The sequence below is a fragment of the Hakea prostrata genome, chromosome 7 (genome assembly GCF_041222555.1).
Source record: "Hakea prostrata isolate BN-2017 chromosome 7, UWA_Hpros_2, whole genome shotgun sequence".
Lineage (NCBI taxonomy): Eukaryota > Viridiplantae > Streptophyta > Magnoliopsida > Proteales > Proteaceae > Hakea > Hakea prostrata.
The window spans coordinates 14,277,671-14,299,850 of NC_142606.1; the positions used below are offsets into that span (position 1 = coordinate 14,277,671).

Consider the following 22,180-nt stretch of genomic DNA (forward strand, 5'->3'; position numbering starts at 1 on the left):
ATCTTTGTCTGCAGGTACGCGTGGGATTAAGAAATAACACAACTCAGTGCTTTATTACAAATTCTGTCTTGGATCTATGCGTGCATTCATGTATTTTTCCACAACTAAGTTTCAAAGTTCTTTCTTTGACTTTCAGTTGTGACTTGGGCCCCTACGATTGAGCAAAGTTATTTTTAACTTTAAAAAAATTGACATTTCACATTTCTCCCCTTTTGTTGTATTCAAAAACAACCAATCATTTTACCAAAAAAAAAAAAAAAAAAAAAAATCAAGAATACCTTGATTTGAGGTCATTAGGGACTATGGTTTTGAGTCTAGAAAGCTTAACATAATTGCTTATTTGGCCAAAAAAATCAAAGTATTTTATATATTTTTAAGTTTTTGTGTGTAGGTTCTCTTAGTAGAGTATAAACTAATGTTGATTAGGTACACTTAGTGCAATATATTGCATCTGGGTTCGAATCAAATTAACACCAGCTTCCACCATTGAAGTGTTTTCTAATTTCAAACATGGAAGGACTGTCAGATTATTTAATACATATGATATAACTAAAATGCCCCAATACCATATTGTTATCAACCACATAGATGGGTGAGATGAAATCTCTTCACTCATCTTTTTCCTTCACGCTGCTTAAAACCACTGGTTCTTGGAAACCACCCTACGAGGTGGGGTGGTAGAGTAAAAATTGGGCAACCCATATCTTAAAAGAAACCTGGGATTCTAAAATGGTTAGGATTGGAAAGAAGTGGCTTGCTCATTGTTTGAAGAAGAATAGAGAATCAGAGAGAAAGCATTTGGCACATAGCAATTATTTATTGTGCCAAATTTTATGTTTCCAACTTTCCATAAAGCAAGAATGGAGACAAATCACTGGTTTAAGGTCTTAGTGAAGAACTGGATGTAAAATGTGAATGCCAAAGCTGAAGCCAACGAGGAGATTATCTTATCCAAGTATATCACAAAAACTTCCATTCCAAATGCTTCGCCTCTTGCACTGCTGCCCAATTTTGACTAAACCACCCAAAGGAAATTTTGGCCAATTTCCCCTTTTTCTTCTAGGAAATTGTTATATCTGAAGCTCAATAAATCATTTACTAATAGCTAATGCTACAATGGCATCTAATACACTTCAACTCAGAGGACGAGAAAAGGGGAAAATGGAAATTAGAACATCAACATGGAGTCTACAAGTTCATGTCAATCTTACTCTAATTGCTTGTTCTTATTGATAACATTTTAATGGTGTCATTCTACTCTTCTTGATTATGTCATTCTACCTTAATTGTTGAAAATTAGGTTTTAATTTTGCTTTGGGGAACTGTTTGTAACACACATTGTAGCGAGGGTTAAAATTTCAGTAAATGATTCTCCCTTCCCCCCTTTTTATGGGGTGGTTTAGAGATGATTTACAACGTTGGCTCTAGGTGAAGGGGAAAAATGAATAACGAGATTTTTTTCCTTCACCCACATATGTATTAAATAACTGAACAGGATATTTTGGTCTCTCTAGGTTTAAATTTTGAAAAAACTTTAACTGTCAAAGACAATAATGTCTATTTGAAACTCATACATAATATATTATACTAAAAAATATAGTTTACGCTCAACTAAAACAATGATGCCTAGGAAAACCTCTATATATTTTTCTTGTGCTTCAATATCAAATCTCACAAATAAACTTCTTGAAGAGCTCCATGTGGTCATGTTCCAAGGCAATCAACAGTGATAAACTCCCATCATTCATGGAGTTAGGTAGCATATATGCCATGCCATCAAGCGCCATCTCCGTGGGTCCCACGTAAATGGGTCGAGCCCACCCAAAATCTGCATCCCATATGGGCATCCGTGCCCAGCTTATGATCCTGATATTAGGACACCTGCAGAAGTGGGTCCCGTTCAGGAGAGCCACCTGATCAAGATTCCATTCTAAGAAATCAAGGGCCGATCTAAGATACTCCTCATTCATCCGCAACAACGTGTCGTGGATCCTTCCTACACTACAATCCAACGGCTCGGATACGATGTTACCTGATAACGCAACTGGTGTTGCTGAGAATACGGCATTGCCAAAATAATCTGCTGGGATGGGAGGGTTAAGTCTCGACCGTCCATTTGTAGAGATGTACATCTTCGTCTCTTGATCATCAGGTAGGCCACGTGCCCTACAGACAGAGCGCCACGTATGTGCACCAAGTACCTCAAAAGTGGTGTAATAGGTAGCACTATTATCGGGAATTCTCTCCTGGGCCTTGGTCTTTAAGGTGCGGAGCTGATCACGGGTGAACCTGAAGATTGCAGCTGACGTGGTGGGGACTGATTGAGCATTTGCACATTTCAGCGTTGGAGGAGGTTGGTATTCGATGTGGTGGAACGCTGGTGTAGGTGGGTTCCGTCCACGTAAGATGGTTTGGTCGATGAAATGCTGAGTGGCTGGATTGATGCCACGTGCCATATCCGACCATGCGTTGATGAACCGGAAACCCGAGGACCCATCTGCCACGGAATGCTGGATCCCAACCCCAAGAGAAACCCCACCACATTTGAAGCGAGTAACCTATTTTGGAAAAATTAAACTCACAAATTAGCAAATCCTAGGGTGGTGAGTATTGTCTGATCGCCGGACTTTTGCAATCCCAAACCAAACTCTATATATTTTAATTTAAGTTCATTTTCGCCCTGACTTTAATTCTGGGACAAATTATTATTGTTTCTGACCCTAAGCCCTACAAAACCAAGCCAAACCCATTTCCGCTCTGATTGGCCCTGATTTATTATATCCTTATCCCTGTTCCTAATTTATTAAAATCAATCATTAGGGACTAAGGCCAGAATAATGGACAAAATCAGAGCCAGAATCAAGGACAAAATCAGAGTTAGAATCAGCAATATTAAGGACGGTTTGAGATAGGTTCGGCAGACTAAAGAGTAATCCCAAACCTGCCCTTGGAATTAGTCAAGACCAAAACAATTTAGCCTTAAACTCGCCATTAGGGCCAAATCTTGAGCCCAAACCCGGTTTGGGCTCAGGGCGGCTTAAGGTCTCTGGGCCAAACTTGCACCCTTATTGGTAATCTGGTTTGAGCTTCAAAAAATCCAAAGAGAAAAGACCATGTTGGTTGAAAACTCTCCTATACAGAGCATCCAGAGTCTTAAAAGTCAAATTAAAATGAAAACCAAAAACAAGTTTCTTTAATAGATTAAAGAAGTACCATACCTGCAAGATAACCAGAGGGAACGAAGAAATGTGCCTTGTGTAATCAACTGTTGGAACGAGCTGCCTGAAATCTGAGGAAGGTACAAAGTCTCCAAGATCATCGAGAAAAGATTCCGTTTCGGCCTCAACAAATAGGACACCCTTATTATTACAATCAATGGTAATCCTCCCAGTCTCGTGATCCGTCTTCAATCTCCCAGCCAAGGGATAGAATGTCACAAGAACTTTGCTTAATGCATCCTTCAGGACTGCAGCTTCAAAGAAGTTGTGAGAACCATTTGCCCTATAGAAGTATACTCTAGGGCCATGTGTCCTACGAGCTGCCTGGCCCAAGGTAGAGATTGGTATGCTCTCCCCTTTTGGTGTATCCTGCGTTGCAGGGTACACCATGGTGGAATCCTTCACTTCAACAATCATCTTCTCACCGCCTACAATATGGGAATAACAGCACAATCATGTCATTGCTCGGATGTGACCTAAAATTTTATGAATATGAACGTTTCCTCTGGGTTGTCAAGAAACCCTAACCAGCTCTTGAAATGATAATTTCCTTCTCCAATCAATTTAATAGCCTGCAACTTGCATTTCGTGATGGTGGTTGTAGTGAATTGTTGGTGTCAGTTAGAAAGGGGTTGGGGGGGGGGGGGCATGGATGTTGAAACCAATTCATGGTCAATGCTCTTTCTTCCTGCATAAAGCTGTGATGACTCGGTACAAAACAGCGGTTTTAATGGAAACTAACATAGAGGAGTTCAAAATGGAAGGTGAAAAAGGACTAAAGCCATACCTTGATAATCTTACTTCTCAATCTGAGCTGATGAGCTCCCTCTTCCTCATATACTCAAGCAGTCCTAGCAGATCTTAAGATCAAGCGAAACCTTATCGGAAATCCAATCCTGGGGATTAATCGAGTAATAACTCAGATCCCATCTAGATTCCCAGGAAGAGATGGGTTCGTCGTGACAAACGATGTCTTGTTCTCCACCGCAAGGAAGGTAGGGTGTTGCGGAAGCTACAAGATCGGAAGCAAAGTAACAGCGCTCCAATTCCTAGCGACGTTAACCAGTGTATAGGATAAGGTTCTGTCCTAGCAGCGATGATTACATAGCGTTCTTGTAGCCATTATCGTCTTTACTGAATTCTTAACCCGCAGAATTGTTCCCTCGTACTGTTTTTAATTTGTATTTATTTTTCCACATTCCCATCACATGCCAAGTTTGTTGAATTTTTTATTTCCCCTTGAAACGTACCTTTTCTCATATATAATGATGGGATATTACATATTAGATCAAACTTACAACCTCTTCACTAAGAAAAATCTTCCTAGTCCATCATCCCTTTTGTCAATTGATCTCATACATAAGCATAAGTGTCGTGAATACATCTGTTCAAGTGAGAGTAATCAACATAATTGAGATAGGATTGGCTCAATTGATAAATATTTATACCCCCTATAGTATGAGATCCAGACTTTGAATCCGCAAGTAGAAAAAGGTGAACCTTAGTTCAAAAAAAGAAAAAAAATTACGCCGCTGCTTTCAAAGTCAAAAAAATATGAGAAGCTCTCAAAGCAAGCCTTTGTTTCATCTGTTTTGTTTGAAGCAGCTTAAGGCTCCTTTTAGGGAGGAAATACCATGAATCATGTAGGTCTTATTCAATCCCTAAAACTTTAGGTCCCATCTCAAGCCCTAAGGATGAAACCTAATCACCCTTTTCGCCACCTCCCCTCTCTCCCTCCAACCCCTCCCTCCAAGACCCTCCCAATCCCCCTTCTTCACTTTCAAAGGAAATCCCCATGATTTCCCATCTGTCATATGAATCTTCAAATTAAGGTTCCTAGTCATGGTGAGGATGGCGGTCCAATGGGTTTCAAGGGTGCTCGCTTTCAAATTTTGTTCTAGAAACCCCAAAAGAACAATTCCTTACTCAAGTTCCTAATGAGCCTTCAATTACATCCAAAAAACGACTCGTAAACTTTATTATGACCATCCCTTACTATCTCAACGTGTATGCCACAAAAAAGCCAAATAAAGTCAATCCCAATCAAACTAGATTAATGAGGGGACGAATTATGCAATCTCCTTCAAGCCCCTATAGCATGCTCAATCATCGATAACCTTGGAAACGTGTTCAATAAGGAGCCGCTTGTGGAGGCATTGATGGGGAAGAATTTGCTAAGGATTTGTAAGGATATGATCCCAATTGAGCATTTGGCTCCTCCCCTTGAAGGAAATCTCGCAAGAAGTGCCCAATAAAGTCTGAGAATTTGTCACGTAGAATATACTGATCCAAAGGCTTAGATCAAATTCCTATTTTTAACCCAAGTAAACCCATAAGACCCGAGTAGAATCCAATCCCGGTTTTGCAGCTTTTAACCATTTGCTAGCCTGAACGGCAAAGAACAGTTTCACCAATATTAGTTTTGATGCTGGAAAGAAAATATAGGACAGTAGGGCAGTGTTCTGGGAATGTGTTTGACAAAGAAGTGGTGATAAGAAACCGATAGAGGGCTTTAAACGACTAAAAGTACCAAACAGAAAAGAAAAAAGGGAGAGGAAAAACAGGTTACCTAAAAATCCACTTTTGGTTTCAAGGAGCCATTTCAAGAAGCTTAATTACCCAAAACATAGACGATAGCTGAAGGGCTCATTCATTCTATTTATTCAAAACTAAACAAGTGCGCTTTCAAAATAGAAAACCAAATTTAGCTAGCAACAAATCTGGAGAATGATACAAAGATATACAAGATAGGCAGACATAAGAGATGAAAGGCTGGTTGAAGTGCTGCGAAGGCATCTGGGTTTTTATATCATAAACATCCAGGCTAGTTGGGAGATCAATTGGATACTGATTAAAATACCAAAAGCAAGCTCAACAGCCAAATATTTCACAGCAGTCTCCTATGTTCTAGAATCTGTTAATACCATCATGTTACACTCACTCCCCAATCTTCAACAATGAAAGCAAAGAAGCTGAAAAGATCCCCAGCCATTTGATGGCTATACAAAAGACGAGCGTGGTGCTAATGGAGAAATTGAGGCTGAAAAATAGTGCAACCCTATTTTCCCATTTTTTTTCTCAATTGAGTAGGTTGGTGCAACAACATTATATGTTGTATTAGGGTGAAAAAAGTTCTCCAACAAAACTCAAAAGTTGCAAAATTTTGAGAGGCTTAATTCCGCCACACCTGGATAAAAAGAGATACAAGAACTTCAAAATTCAACGAAGTATGAAGTTCAAAACCATATAAATCATTAGCCAAAACGATTAACCACAACCAGAAGATTACAGGAACGCAAACTTGAAGTTTATAAAAGACGAAATGCCGTGACTTACCGATTTTGTACACATAGAAACCCTAATTTCGGCACACAAACAGAATAGGCTCTACTTATCTTTAGTAGAGACCCCATACTTCTCCTGCATCTTAGCAATCTCGTCCTCCTTCTTCTTCTGATCAACCTTCTTGCTCATCTTGGCCTGCTGGTAGTACAATACAATCAGATATCGATTGGCAACGTTGAACCCTGAGAGATGATCGACGGCCGTCTTAGCATCGTAGATGTCTTCGTAGACGACAAAGGCTGTGCCTCTGGTATCCTTATTGGTACCAATGCGAATCTGACGAATCGCACCATATTTACCGAAAATATCGTACATTTCTTCGCTTGAGATGTTGAATGGGAGGTTTCTGACGTAGAGAACTCTGTTCACTTCGGGTGGTAGACGAGTGTTTCCCTTCCGCAGGCTGATCGTCGCCATTGGAAATTCCTTCCTCTGTAGGGTTTCAAAGCTCAGGACTTCAAGGAAGCATCAACTGATCAACAAGCGATTCGATTGACCGTGAAGAACCAGAGAAATAGGGTTTTAGATTGGAAGATCAAAGAAGCGAAAAAACGAGGTTTCGATCTAGTGCGAAAACAGAGTCAACAGAGTCAGAGACTCAGACTAAAAATGCCAGTTTGTCTGCCACTCTTCCCTGGGGCTGTGACAGTAAACTACCGAGTCAACCTAACTGAGTCGTATTTAACCTAACCCGGTTTTGGTAGTTTGACGAAGAATTCTTTTGGAAACGTCACCATCGTGAGTCAATATCGGAGATAAACGGTTACCCAAAAAAAAAAAAATCGGAGATAAACAGGCTTGGTCTAGCAAGGAAGGTCCATAATTATGGGCTGGGCTGGGCTTAAAGAATTTCACAACTTGATCAATGGGCTTTTATAAACTCAAAAAAAAAAAAAAAAAAAAAAAAAGAAAAAAAAACAAAAAGAACAAAAATTCTGGTGTGCATCATGCTAACCCAATCATTGGATCCGTGAAGGGGATTTTTCTAGAGTCTAGATCACCTCCATGTCGAGTATGTTCTCTCTTGAAATTCCTCTACTGCATAATAGAGGTGGGGTTTATGTGAAACTTATTAAGGTTCCACTTTTGAATTATTTTATCTACTCAGATATAGACCCTACACTTGTTGTGTGGTGAAAAAGCATCTTGATTATCTAAGGTAGGGTTTCTTTAATTTTTTTTTATAAATTTCTTTGGGATTAAGTAGAAAAAACTTAAAGATAGTTTGTATGGTTAATTTGAGAGTTAGTTAGGCAGTTTCTTTTTTCCCGCTACACTTAATGGGTGCCACATTTGCAAAATCTGTCTCCCCAACAATAGATTTCTATAAATTTGATAACAATTAGAATGGATTTTGGGGTGTTTTTTGGATTCACATCTTTTGCAATTTTTTGTAATTTATATCTAGGATTGTGACACGTGGAAGTTAATTATCCAATCTTGTCTAATAAATCCCTGAAATTTCTCTTAAATTTGTCTCTCATTTTTTCTTGAAGTTTAATTTTAGGAATTTATTAGATTCATATCCTAATTGTTTTCTAATTTTAACTATTGGATAATTATCTGCCCACGTGTCACAATTCTATGTATTAATTATAAAAAATTGTAGAGGGTGTGAATTGTAGAGGATGTGAATCCGAATTTTTTTCAGCTCCCCCACCTTCCTCTCATCAAATCCATTCTGGACATGGAAATTCGCAAAGAGGTGAGAAATAACTTAAAAGAGAAATCAAGGATAACCTCTCTTTTTTTTTTGGTTCAAAGTTTATGAATAAAATTTCTCAAAGGGTTCTCTTGAATCCTTCTTTTTCTTCCCTTGGTTCTCTGTGAACAACTTTAAATGTTTTCTTGCATAATATGATTCTTTAATAACACTGTTTTTCGCCCTTTTAGGTTTTCTTCTATTTTATTTATGCACAGCTTTTGTAAAAGGAAAAACTTTTCTTTCTTTTTGGGTATGTTTTCAATTTCTTCCCTCTTAACCCACAGCTACCATGAGGCTCTGTTGGGAAACTACATAAAATGGAATATTTGGCATTACATAATCACACCATTCTCTGATTGCATAAACTCTTCTCCAGAGATATTAACTTTGTGTTTGGCAATTAGTTCAGATCTTAGTTGAATCATAGTTGAGCTATGGTTGCATTACCACACGTGTTCTGTTCGCCTGCTAGTTATCTCACTCCCTATGCATTTGTTGTACTTTGACAATCTTGGTATTGCAATGAAGGATCACTTCTGCTTGCACAGATGAAAATTATATGTACATTATTTCATGCAAAGATCTGCTATTTTTAAGTGAATGATAGATTATTCAAGCTTAACCTCAGATTGATAGATGTGCATTGGCCAAGGGGATATAGACCAGCAGTATTAAGTTACAGGGGGACTAAATAGTTTGTCTGATCATATGAATGTGGTTTCAAGTAATGAGCCAATAGACCTGTTGCTTCTAAGCTTAGATGATTTTTGTAAATGTAGTATAAGTCAAATCTAATTACTTGATTACTAATTCCAGAGAAAAGGTTGGAGGGCTGTTCCTCAATTTGGAGCCTGGGATCAAAGGAGCAATGTTACCAATTACTCATTGGCCTTTGCTCAAGCTCGTGCTACTAGGAAGCAGAACAAAGATGGTCGATTCAGGCTAGGAAATGAGGAAGAGCTGATTATGCATCATGCTCGTGAACGTGACCATCATCGTCATCGAGATGATATAGTTGTGGTAAGGTCTTATTTTCTTCAATTTTAATGTCTTTACTTTAAATTTGTGTTTGTGTTCATAAATAGGATTAAGGTAGAGCTACCAACCTATACTGCTATACAGTACTGGTTCATATCTCCTTGGCTAATGCACCTGAATGAAACCAAAATGTTATTTCTCCTTTTCTCCACTTCCTTCTAGAGGGGGGGGGGGGGGAAACCAACAGTTAGTCTGTATTCACTAACCTTTACATCCATTAATGTGCAGAGGAAAAAAAAGACCATGTTGAGCTATTTCTCTTGCTGTTTATGGGCTTGATTGATTTCATAAACAATTAAATCAGCACTGCAATTTCTGATTGTCTAGATGTATTTGCATCAAAATCTGAGCTACAAAGTTTGATTCACCAATCTAAATCTATAGATAGTACATATTTGCTGTTGGGAAACTTGAAATGTTCTGTAATATCGATCTGATTGAGGTGCACTACATAGTTATTTTTAAAATTACCTCTGGTAACACGCAGTATCATGTATTTATTCATATTTTCTGAGTTGCAGGGGAGTTTCCTAGGTGATGTTCAGATTAAATTCTATGCTTCTCTTTTTCCGAGCTGTCAAACTAAACATTTGATCTTCTGAGGTAAAGAAGAAAATAAGGAAAATTGTTTCTATTTGTTCAAGATTTCAAGATTTTAATGAATAATCAGGTCACCCCTAATTAACCTACTTGGAACTTGGAACATGGGAAGGGAGAACTTTTTGGCTATAGACCAGTTGCTTCTTTTTTTGGGTGAATTAAACCAGTTGCTTTTGTGATCAGCTGTGTCCCACAAGCAGGCACAGAGAGAGAGAGAGAGAGAATTATAAACTCTCCCTGTAAGTTTAAAATATATCAGCTGACCAGGTCTATAAATCTGTTCGAGATACTTGGGAATTCCCAGAATTTTTTGTTTGGAATAGGTTCTCTTTTTACTTCTTAAGGTATAATGAAAAGTCAAGAGGTTCCATTAGAAGGGATTGCAAAAGAAGAAAGTCATGTTGTCAATACTACTACTCCATTAGTTGATCTTCGAGGATCTTGACTGGAAAGGAAAAACAAAGTCTTCATGAATAAAGGTTTCATTACTGATTAACTTCCCAGAAGTACTGAGTTAGCTCAGAGCCTCAGATAATGAAGATGGCTTTGAACTTTCCTTGGTACAATACTAAAGGCAATGACAACCCAATTGGATGAGAAGCATTTTTATGGTTCTAGAGAGGAAAGACCAGAAACTGTATGAGGACAAGAAACTAGGTCACAGATCTTGCTGCATATAGGAATTATTGCAAAAAATTTCTCCAGCTGGAAGGAAGAGGAAGAGTTTTGTAATCAACATGGACTTCTGACACTTATCCCACATCAAACAACATTTCAGTCTGAATATTCCAGAATGTGATTGAAGAAACTTGCCTCATCCTAACAATGTTTGATTCCTCCAAGTCAATAGATTTTGAGAAAAGAAAACTTTGTCAGGAATTCACTGTGTGTCTCTCTAAATATGCCGAGATAGCAGTAGACTAATAGAGCAGGGTCATCTTCGCCCAACCATAACACAGTAAAGATTAAGCTGAACCCCAAAAGAAAATCATAGACAGAGAAAAAGAACAGAGGGAGATGAGGAGGAGCGTACCTGCAATCTTGGAGCAACAATACTTGAATGATTGTGAGAGTAGAGAGAACAGGTTTATGACTTGCAAATAATTACACATCATGGTTTAGAGTTAGAACTTATATTGAGAAGAGGCTTCAGTTAGTTTACACTTATACCCCTTTTTGTGGTCAGTTTGGCTAGTCTTCCCGATGGAATTGTTTTCGAAACACAGAACCACGGTCCCATTTGCAGGGGCAGGAAAAGTTGGCTTTGTTTTGCATCAAATTCTTTTTGTTTATAAAATGGGAAAATAGCTTATGAAATGTATCATCACTAACATATGATTAGAAATTAATTGCATTTTAATCTCACCATTAAACAATATCACACAATGAGAGAAGTCAAGGGTATGTTTTGGGTTCATAGTATAACGGGATCCAAATGATGCAACATCTATGAATTACTGATAAGTTAGTGATGATCTGTGAAATTAAAGAAGAGAACTGATGATAAAGAAAGAAGAAGATAATTTCAATACTCTCATTGTTCTAACTACCTTTGAGTTTGAATTGGAATACATTTCTGCATGCACATCCTCCCAAGTTTTTATTTGTACAAAGAACCATTACCCAGTGCCAGCTTCTTCTATAGTTCCTGGAAGGGTGAGCTTGGAGTCAGAACTAGCCTTTGGCATTTTTTTGTACAAAGCGGCTACCCTCAAGACTCAAACCAGGCATTTTACAATTGCTCTAAGCAATGAATGACCCACAAGTTCTTATTTGTTGCCAAACCTATAATTACAAACTCTGTAGTAAACCAACTTCTCCCCCCATTATTTCACTTCAATTTCTGTATCTGGGAAAGTAAAACTGAACTTAAGCCACTGCAGTTTTGACACGCTGAACAGGAGCATTAAGAGATGACAAGTAGGCTGCATCAGTTTTGTCGATACCATTGAAAAGATAACTGAATGGTGGCATTTCTATGTATCTCCCAGTACCAGGTACAACTTTGAGTTCACCTCCTTCCCATACTACTCTTCCTCCTGCAATTGTCACTTCCACTTTTCCCTGTATTTTTAACAGTCATTAGTATGGTATCAATGTAAAGAAATACCAAAAAGTACATAGAACTGACATTCTATGCATATGAAGAGATATATATGAAGTTTGATAATATGCTCATCCCTGCATTCCACTTAGTCCTAAAAGTGACTTACACAAAGTAACAAATGGTTAAAGTTGAGCTCCAATATATGTTGTTTAGGGTTGAAAATGAATGATAAATAATTAACCATCTGAATTTTGGATGTGAAATTTCCTGTAGAACTCTCATTACCGAAGGAAAGAATTTCTAGGTTAGAGACATATGTTCTAGTTATTTTATGTACAGGGATACGTGCAATGTTATTCGTAGAAATAATATTCTATCAACACATCCACTGCAGATAGTTTCTTATAGTTTCTTATAGCTTTATCAGCATACTCCATAATCAAAATTTCATTGTTTCCAAAGCCTTAGTCTAATGACACAATAATACAACTCAATATAGGGTCAATTTCAGTCAAAAGTTTTACTATTCAATCCGATTTGTTGGAGATTTGTGGCAAACCAGGTTTTCAAAAGCTTATTGCTTGAATAGTTATTCATGGCATTAGCTCAAGGTTCGGTATTCACTTCTTAGCATAATCAAGTTGATTACGTTTGAAAACTCTTTTAGTTTTCTATGACAACTCAAACGCGACCATGTGAATGAAGATATACATTTTTGTTTTCAATTGTTTGTTGAACCAATTGGAATTCATCCTTATTCTAACAGAACTTGAGCTGAAATTTAGCTGTTAATCATCTCATGATTCGTTTTGAATCAAAACTGCAAATGATTGAGTAGCATATCAAATTCTGATGACCCTAAATTTTGAAATCTCTGAATCAATTGGTGAGAGTGGGAAACTTATTCAGAATCCCTTGGCCCATACAGATTTTTTACTAGTAGAAACTATTTTCTAACAAGTCTACCTTGGCTAAAACTGAATCAGTGCCACCAAGATGATAAAGAACCACACTGCAAACATAATCTTAAAAACAGGATCATTACAGCAAAATTAAGGTCTGAACAATAAGAATGATGAGGGGGAAGGGGATAGGGAAGGTCCAGCTCTCAAAAATAGTTTTTTCTTGAAAATAACCATTGAGTTGGATCAGACAGACAAAAAGATCAATAGTCCGACTGTCCAATCTAAAAATATCAAACAGTATCTACACTACTTGGTGTTCTGGTATGGAGGACTTTTGAGTCGAGCTATTTTTGCTACTGTAAATTCAGGGCATATGGCACATCCAAAAAAAGGTGTGTCCTACAAGATGGTATGCTAAATTAGTCATCCAAATTCATGTATAACTATAATTTAGGCTTTTTAGAAATTTGACAATCCATAGTAGAGACGAGATATATTGGATAATGACCATAAAGAATGAAATAAGTAGATGGTATAAATCAATGCATGATAAGTTGTCAGTTAAATACATGATCCACCCGAACAAAAAGAAAGGACAAGATGAAAAAAAGCTCAATACATGACACAGTTATATTGTGACCACATTGTTGACCAGATGAACAATCCATTACCAATATGAAAATAAATTTTCTTTAAGATGTAAGGGTTACCTTTCCACTAATTCCTTCGAAGGCATTGGTGTCAGATCTCGTGTGATGAGTGGCTGCACTTATTTTAAAGCTTGCATCGGGATTAAGTACAATTATATCAGCATCAGATCCAGGAAGTATAGCTCCCTTTCTTGGGTATATGTTAAAGATCCGGGCACTGCCAAAAAGTTTACATGTAAACTTTAGAGAGAGACAGAAACAGAGAAGTAATATAGGTGATAAAAACAACAGAATGTGCTTCATGGTATCAATCATGAATAATCATCAACTTCAATGTGAACAGGACTCTACAGAACTAAGAAGTCACATCGTCTTACAGTGCAAAGAATCATCTTTCACATTCTCTATCTCCAGTCACCATTTAGTTCATTAAACTATTAGGAAAAAGCAAAAATAGTGGGTTGTACAGGAAAACAATTTTGACCATGAGACAGCTCAGAACTCCATTTTCTATATTACCCATATATTCCTTCATTGTTCATCTGGAAGATTAGGAGATAGGCTCTGGCTATTGTTGGAGCGCACCTAGATCTCCTAAACCTAAAAAGGTCATTGGATGATACAGAATTGAACAAAGCATCAATGCACTTATAATTTTTGCGAGTTGACAATATGATCCAGAAAGTATTTATCCAAATTTCAGACTAATCCATTCAGCCTGATTTTCTTACAAGATTGATGGTGCAGCTGTGTATACAAGTTGTGAACACTAGCCCTTTTCCCTTGCACTATATCTTATCTATCGAAGCTTTATTCTTTTGATAATTCTAAAAAAAGCAATACCTTTTTCTTTGTTTTTACAAAAAGGAAATGGAGAAAACAAAAAACCAGAAAGCAACACTGGAAATTAGCTGAGATGCATTCACCACAGAAATCTTTAGAGGCTAACCATTCATAAGAAAAAGTTTGAGCAACTCCACATGAAAGAGATGAGCAGAAAATTACCATTCAGTACTTGTAATTCGCACATAGTCAGAAGGAGTTATCACGCCAGACTCCTGCATAAATGAGATGTTATGATGAGACACTGTAAAAATTCAGCCACTTGGTTTACTTCAAATAAGTAACAAAATCAATTGTTGCTTACCACCATTGTGTCCCAGACCACATGCATCCTCTCCTCAATACCTATGAATGTCAAGGATTGTCAGAAATATGCATGAAATGCAACATAAAATGGAAAGAAGTGTCTCATTGAGTAACCCAAGATATTCAAAGTAGATCAGTTCAATGCAATTACCGTTGACACCATTTGGAACTTGTCGGAAGTCATCGATACCTAGGGCTTTTTGTGTAGAATTGAATGAACAATGATCAGTTCCTACAAGCTGCAATGTGTAAAACAAGTGAAGTGATCAAATTGAGCCTCTGTTATCTTATCCAGCATAATGGATACAAATATACAATATAGTAAAAACTTGTTGGCCAATGAAACGAATATTAGTCAAACAAGGTCAATGAGAAAAACAGTATGTCAAATTGGAAATTAATATACTAGTCAAACAAGATCAATACAAAAGACAGTATATCAAAATGGAAATTAATCAGGTAAACATTTAGGAACAGGAACTCTGAGCTAGAATTTAAGCTGGACCAGGTTTTGGCAAAATGCCAACATGAAACCAGTAACTAGGGGCATGTTGGTACATATGGTTGAGATGCATCTCATGCTGAGAAATGCCAGATAAGGATGGGTTTGAAACTCCAACCTGGGACCTAGAACTACAAGTAACCAGTACTCTATCTTGGTGTGGATGAATGATGCTGGGACCACCATATGATGAATCATCATAGGAGTTCTATACAGTGATCCAAATATTATGTGGCCCGAAAACATAATCACACTCTGCAGTGGGTCTTTTAACTTTGATGTCCAAAGAATATAATATGAAGATCACCAGGTTGATCAAGTTATTAAGTGGATCTTGCCAGTGGCACCCATCAAATTAAATTTCATTACGTGTAAAAATGCTAATGAATTTGACCAAATAGCTTCAGTGCAAGATGAAAATATGTGAGCTACAACTTGAGTTCGATGTCTGTACGTAATGCATAAGACATGCACAAAAATTCTTCCCCTTTTTATTTTCAAATGAAAGTTTGCAGGGGATTGGGGAGATAGTGTCATAAAACTGCTTTTCAAAGATGAAAAAGTGACCTGCAAAACTCCAGTTGATAGGGCAGCTTGAAGGGCTTTATCATGTCCTCTTTTCCTAATTGGAGGACTCATGAGAAACCTGAAACATTAAGGATGCTGGATGGTTGGAATAGTTCTCAAAATTTGAATAAAATAAACTGAGGTAGTAAAGGCCTAGAGGGTATAAGGTTCTTACTTAGCAGCCGTGGTGAAGTCGGGATCAAAAATTCCTGATTCATCAAGTGCCAATCCAGCAGCTATTGGCTCTCCAATAACCCTCTGACCTGCAATTTGGATTAATAAATAAATGCAATCATTTAAGATTACCATCAGAATACCGGATTGAGCATTGGTATGCAATCATAGAATTTGAGATTACAACAACAGTGAATATTTATACTAGGTACTACTCCCCATTTATATGGATGATAAATTGATAGAGGCAAGAGCATTTCAAACCTCCTTGTCGAGCTCTGGCTATCTCTTCCATTGCTTCAATACTCATCACATGAACAACATAAAGGGGTGTGTTCACAAAAGCTGCCAAACGAATGGCTCTGGCAGTTGCCTCTCCTTCCAGCTGCAAGAGCATTTAATTAAATGATTGATTGCAACTGGTTTTTACCTCAGATAATTAGATAAATAACTTATCTAAATGTAACTGTGAATTGATTCGAAGACATACAATCTCACTCTAGATCACAAAAACCCTTGTAAATCTAGCACAATACACCTAATTTGTAATTTTCTTTTATCTTCCAAACATCTTACTTTTTCACTAACATGTAGTTAATATTTCTTTATCAGAGGCTTCATATTTTAATTTGCTTAAAGGAGACATACAGTTCTAGGCCTTGCAAGAAATATCTAAAGCAAGATGTGATCTCTCGGATATGATCATATTCAACATGTAGATTCTGGCTTTTTTTCTCTTATGAGAATACATACAGTAAAAAGAGATAAACAGCTTCAAACAACAACTAATAGCGACTGGCCATTCAAGCTTTTAATCATCTCCTATTAGAATCTACTATATGATGCCACTATAAAGGCAAAGGATAGCTACTAAGCCAAGAAGTCTACTTGGGTGCTTCAATCAAAGATATTTTAGTGCTAGATCTCTCTTTGAATTTGATAAAAGTTCCAATTATAACTATCCTCAGTATTACTGTTATAGCTAATTTTAATGAAAACTTCAATGGCTGTTCCTGCAAGTAATGGAGCAGCTTCATCACTTTCTTTCTGAACCTATATTCTTTCACTTTAGCCATGACCTTAAAAAAACAATCCACTATCAAACAAATTAGGAATTTGTGATCATGCATCCAACAATTGTTCAGAATCTGAAAACTATCAGAGTAAATGTTGGTAATTTGAAGGAAAATGCACCACAAACTAGGTGTCACAATAAAAGGAGAGCATGTTACCACAGCAGGTCTAGAAAGTGCATGTCCTTCTGGACCAGTAATACCAAGATCAATCATCATTTTTTGTGCTTCCTGAATAGCATCTCCATTTTCTGCATGAACCATTGTCAAGGCACCAAGAGACTTGCATTTTTTCATGGCTCGCAATAGAAGTTCATCATTGATCATAAGAGCTTCTTTGTAGGCAAGGAAAAACTTGAAAGAGTTGATACCTATGAAATCACAACGCCATAAAAAGTCACAAACATAACATGCCATATGATTAATCAATTCAAATATTGCAATTTGCTAACCTTTCTCAACCATAATTTCCATTTCTTTTGCAACAGCTTCATCCCATTTTGTGATGGCCATATGGAAACCATAATCTATACATGATTTTTTTGCTTTTTCTGAAAATTCTTCAAACCCAGCAGTTAAACTCCCATTAATTGGTAACGCAAAGTTAATGATCGTTGTAGTTCCCCCTGCTACTGCGCCAGCCTGACCACTGAAAAAATCATCGACCGTGTCACTGACAATAAAATTTGTCTCCAAGTGAGTGTGAGGATCAATCCCTCCTGTTACATCAGAAGATAAAATTTTAAACCTGTTAGAATCTTATGCCTGCATGATCAACAATTGAATCAGGGAACAGAATTAAGGATTCAATATAGATAAATAAAATTGATTTAAGAAAAGAAGAAAACTCGAATTCAAAGAGGAGCTGAAGTCATCTCCCAAGGTTTCAGATGGTGAGTAAGATACTGAACCACCAGGAGAACTAGAACCCCCCACCCTTTCCCCTCCTCCCCCCCCCCCCTTATATGTTTTACTTGTACAATAAAGCCAAAGTTGGCAGATCAAAATGTATAGCTGATTGTCATAAAGGTCTACAGAGCACAAATTAACATGACAGAGTTGATGTCTTTTGGCCCAGTAAGTTTTGTCAATGGTCAAAATTTCGGTCTCAATAAAACCTGGATGTAAGTTGCATGGTGATCAGTTGTAATTGTCTCCAAACAACCACCTGCCTAAATTGATCAGTGCTGTGAACCAAAAACAGGAAGTAGAAGAATACTAAGATCAAATTATAGTTTTACTCTCAAAATCAACAGTAATTTTAACATAATACTAACAGTAATAACAATAACTTGCATAACGCATGTCCAACTTCGATAACCCCAAAACATTTTGATAAATGGATTTTCTAAATGAGATCACATAGTTCTTGGTCAATATTTTAAATTTTTTTGTTTTTTAGAAGTTGAGAACTTCATAGACATAAAATATCACCTGGCATAACATACTTCCCGCTGGCATCAATCACTTTGACATCATCACCAACCTGCAAGAAACAATTTAATGTTTCAAGTTGAAAACATAGCATATAAGCATGTATTTATTCTACAAGGCTTCAGTAGTTCTAACATAAAGGTACCCAAAAGACGAGTATATTTAGAATATAGTTAGAATTGAAACGTTTCACAGGATTATCATAACAGCAAAAGATCATACGTTGATGTTAGGCTTGACGGAGACAATAATCCCATCCTCAACGTAAACATCGGCAACTTCCTGATGGTGAGCGTTTACTACAGTTCCACCTTTGATCAAGATCTTCGAAGAGTAAGAACAACCCTCTGAATCTCCGTATGCCGCATTACAAAACTGAAAATTAATTTCAGCTCATCCAGTTAGCATATAGAACTCAAAAACACATATTCCAACAAGAAACGAGGAATTAAAGTACAGATCTCAATAAGCATACCCCTGATACTTGTTCTGAGTCGGAGATAGGGAAAATGACAAGGAAAGAAACCACAACGAAGAATACATTCCGCCATGGGAGAATGAAACGAAGCTCCGCCATCTTCAGTGGATAAGACAGCGACAGAATTTGAGGTGATCCCTCTCTCAGTCACCACTCTCTTCACTGTGAGTATGTGACACTGAGCTTTGAAAGAAGGCATGCCGTTGGTGCCCTTTTATAGTTCAAACTTCTGATTTTCCCGGGAATCTTTTTTTTTTTTTATTGGGAATCTCATTTGTCAAGGAAGAAAATGACTGCTTAGCTTCTTAGCCACATACTTGGTGCGCTTATGTTAAATTTTATGTTGACTAAACTAGCATTTTCTACTCCATGAAAAGACAGTAGGTTGTGGGCCCAGAGCCTTGCGGTTGGCTTGGATTAAAGTATTCAACAATGCGATAAGATACTAGCTGATGTGAATCCATGTAAGTTTAGGACATATTGGATTATACTAAAATGTATTGGCGAGTATGATATTGTTGTTACCTAGTTCTGATAACTCCGCCAAATCACTTGCAAACAAAATCGGCCTACCTGGTTTAGGTCGGTACCATCTCCGATGATCAAGTCAGTGATAGAATACAACTGAGAAGGGGACTAATTGTAATATTCCGAGAATAAGGAAAAATATTTGTTACCTTAGGTTTAAAACGTTAAGAGTATTTATAGCGTGACCTATGTACCTTAGTACTATTGGATGCTTTGAGGTTGCAATCCCTGCTCCATCACTTATGGAGTCATGCTCCAAGTAGGTTTCGTCGGCTGACTTCAGACTTAACATAAGCACTTCCATGTCCTAATAAGTTTGGTTAGCAACCAATCTTTTTGCCGAACGATCCGTAGCACGGTTACTTATGCTGGTGGGAAGTGTGTGCGAGGCGTCTTTCTTGCCCCCACACGTATCATGATCTCACTTAAAAAGACGTACGATGGTTTGGCAACCTAGTTGGTTTCTGGCCCAATCTGGCCCAACCATGACAAGCCTAATTAGTAATATGAGGTGTAAATGTGTAACACTGTAACAGATACAATACTCGATGTGAAACGATTAGTCGCTTAAAATTATCACCCAAGTGATACTATACTTCTTGTCATACAGAAATCATTCTCCCAATGTTTAATATGAAGGGATTGATTCACGTCAATCAATCATTATAGCATAGTGATCTCTCATTTAATTATGGCTTTTTCCTTTTTTTCCTTGACATCTAAACATAATTTTAGGGGCCAATGCAAATCCATACTTCTCAGTGGAGAGGTCGTGGGTTTGATCATTGCAGATAGCATCTCCCCCCTAAGGATGTAATCAAGGTGCACGCAAGTTGGCCTGGATGAACCTTAGCTTCAGAAGAAAAAAAACATACTCTTCATGTAAGTTTTTAAGTGAAGATTATAATGTTAGTTCATATAGACATTAGCCAAAAAGACCATATGAACTAACATTATAGTTAGAAAAGAAAAAAATCAGTGGTCTTTTTGGCTAATGTCTCAAAAGTCATCTATAACAATAACAACAATGTTTTCCTATTCAGGAGGGGGAGGGGGAAATTTTCTTTCTAGGCTAGATGACAAATGCAACGTTGTGCTTCATGATCATTTTTTCCAAAGAAAAATATGTCTTCGTTTTTCCAAAGACAAAAGCAGACTTTTCTTATTAAATTGCAGCCAATGAATATTCATCTAGTGGAAACTAAACCACTAAAGCATAAGGTAGACAAAAATTAATTGACGTATATAGATATATTAGAAATGAATTAATGAAATGCAGATAGCCTACCTTCTCTCAAGCTTAAAAATATTATTATTACTTTTTCGAAGAAGTAGTTGCCCTTTTCAACTGGTTTACTTCATGCTTACACCCAATTTTAAAAAATTAAATAAAATTATTTAAATACTTAGTACATGCACACTAGACAATCTCCCTTACCCTAATGAATGAAAAATGAAAAAAACTTCGAAACAACTCAATTCATGCCTTCTTTCTTGATATAGATGTTAACAAGATTATAAAAGTATAAATGCTAAGAGGCAAAAATGATAGACATTAGTGATGATGCATGTTGTTTACTTGTTTCTCACTTTTGACAAGAAAAAACCTACAAATTTAATCCATCAATTTTCATTGTGTTTTGTACTTGTTAGTCTTTACCACCTTCATCGGAAGACCCTCTTGCTCAAACGCTTCTTTGATAGGCGCGGTTAGCAGGCGTCTGGGGCTGAACCATACAAGAAGTCTCCCGCATGCCAATGATCAATGAATGGGGTCTATTGGGTAGCCTGATAATTCTTTGTTCGAAATTGCAAATGCAAATAAATGAGTTGAGTCGTTCTTTAGACTCTTTTTGGTATCAATTCTTATTCTCTATTATGTCTATTTAAAAGAAATAAGTACAAAAATTCATTATTGGTCAAGAATGAAAAATAATTTGGTGAACTTTGTTAAAAATAAATCATGGAATGAAAAATAAGTTTAGTGTCAAAATAAAAAATTGTTAGAAAATAATAGTGAACAAATGATCAAGTTTGAAAAGAGAGGAAAAATATGAGTTTTTATAAAAGAATGTTTATTGACTACTTTACCCTCATCTTAACTATAAAATTTTAAGTAAACTTGCATATAAATGAAAAGAATGAAATCATCACTATAATCCATAATAGACCAAAAGTCTATTATGGATTTTGGAAGTTTTTCTATTATTTTAAATAAAATAAAACTGATAATAGATGCCAAACAATTTAAAATAATAAAAAATTCTCATAATTGAGAATGATAGTTGATACCAAAAAGAACCTTTGTAAGATGGTGGATCGAGAAAGCTTCACCTAGTAGCTTACACACCAATAGTAGACCGGAAGGCATTGCAATGCAGTCAACAATGGCAATTTTGAGGAAAGTCAAATGAAGTCTTATGACTCTATCCAATCCTTCGTTAAAAAAAAAATTCTACTCCACCCAAAAAAAAAACCTAATTTATTGCATATTTAATGCAAAACAATAAAATCTTTTCAAAAAGACATCTTATGTAATTTGACAGAGATCGTATGTAATATAAAATGCTATCAAGTTGAGATACATACAGGAGAACTAATGCGATTTCTGTTTCATTAAAAAAATGACATCTTTTAGACTGATTATGTACTGAGATGATACTAAACTAGTCCTTAATTTATCACATGAACTAATCCATGAAATCTCATGTGATAAATAGTGAAGCGTTATAACCTCAGAAGACAATGGTCAATTGGACTTTCACCC

At 36.8% G+C, this 22,180-nt stretch overlaps 2 protein-coding genes and 1 pseudogene across 3 annotated transcripts; all 3 read right to left on the reverse strand.

Annotated features, from left to right (window-relative positions):
• Window positions 1-1,131: 1,131 nt before the first annotated feature.
• Window positions 1,132-4,345, reverse strand: LOC149010008 (shikimate O-hydroxycinnamoyltransferase-like). The gene is made up of 3 exons (XM_089161891.1): window positions 4,006-4,345; window positions 3,219-3,646; window positions 1,132-2,558 (listed from the first exon to the last, which is right to left on the reverse strand). Exons 2-3 carry the CDS (start codon window positions 3,633-3,635, stop codon window positions 1,665-1,667), a joined length of 1,311 nt encoding a protein of 436 aa, XP_089018017.1. The 5' UTR covers window positions 3,636-3,646; window positions 4,006-4,345; the 3' UTR covers window positions 1,132-1,664.
• A 1,603-nt stretch (window positions 4,346-5,948) lies between these two features.
• On the reverse strand, window positions 5,949-7,231 carry LOC149010009 (splicing factor 3B subunit 6-like protein pseudogene; annotated as a pseudogene). The gene is made up of 2 exons (XR_016174617.1): window positions 6,555-7,231; window positions 5,949-6,405 (listed from the first exon to the last, which is right to left on the reverse strand). The product of XR_016174617.1 is annotated as a splicing factor 3B subunit 6-like protein pseudogene (transcript).
• Window positions 7,232-11,385: 4,154 nt separating this feature from the next.
• On the reverse strand, window positions 11,386-19,056 carry LOC149010010 (dihydropyrimidinase-like). Its single transcript, XM_089163285.1, has 13 exons — window positions 18,883-19,056; window positions 18,630-18,782; window positions 18,408-18,459; window positions 17,426-17,692; window positions 17,133-17,344; window positions 16,165-16,285; window positions 15,902-15,989; window positions 15,727-15,805; window positions 14,809-14,896; window positions 14,656-14,696; window positions 14,514-14,566; window positions 13,569-13,725; window positions 11,386-11,970 (listed from the first exon to the last, which is right to left on the reverse strand). The coding sequence occupies exons 1-13, from the start codon at window positions 18,982-18,984 to the stop codon at window positions 11,776-11,778; spliced, it is 1,608 nt and encodes a 535-aa protein (XP_089019411.1). The 5' UTR covers window positions 18,985-19,056; the 3' UTR covers window positions 11,386-11,775.
• Between the last annotated feature and the right edge of the window lie 3,124 nt (window positions 19,057-22,180).

Coding starts and splice junctions, on each gene's coding strand:
- LOC149010008 (XM_089161891.1), bottom strand. CDS start 3,635: ATGATTGTTGAAGTGAAGGATTCCACCATGGTGTACCCTGCAACGCAG. Junction 2,559..3,218: donor TCCCTCTGGTTATCTTGCAG/GTATGGTACTTC, acceptor TTTCCAAAATAG/GTTACTCGCTTCAAATGTGG.
- LOC149010010 (XM_089163285.1), bottom strand. CDS start 18,984: ATGGCGGAGCTTCGTTTCATTCTCCCATGGCGGAATGTATTCTTCGTT. Junction 15,806..15,901: donor GACTTCACCACGGCTGCTAA/GTAAGAACCTTA, acceptor TTAATGTTTCAG/GTTTCTCATGAGTCCTCCAA. Junction 14,697..14,808: donor AGTTCCAAATGGTGTCAACG/GTAATTGCATTG, acceptor TGACATTCATAG/GTATTGAGGAGAGGATGCAT.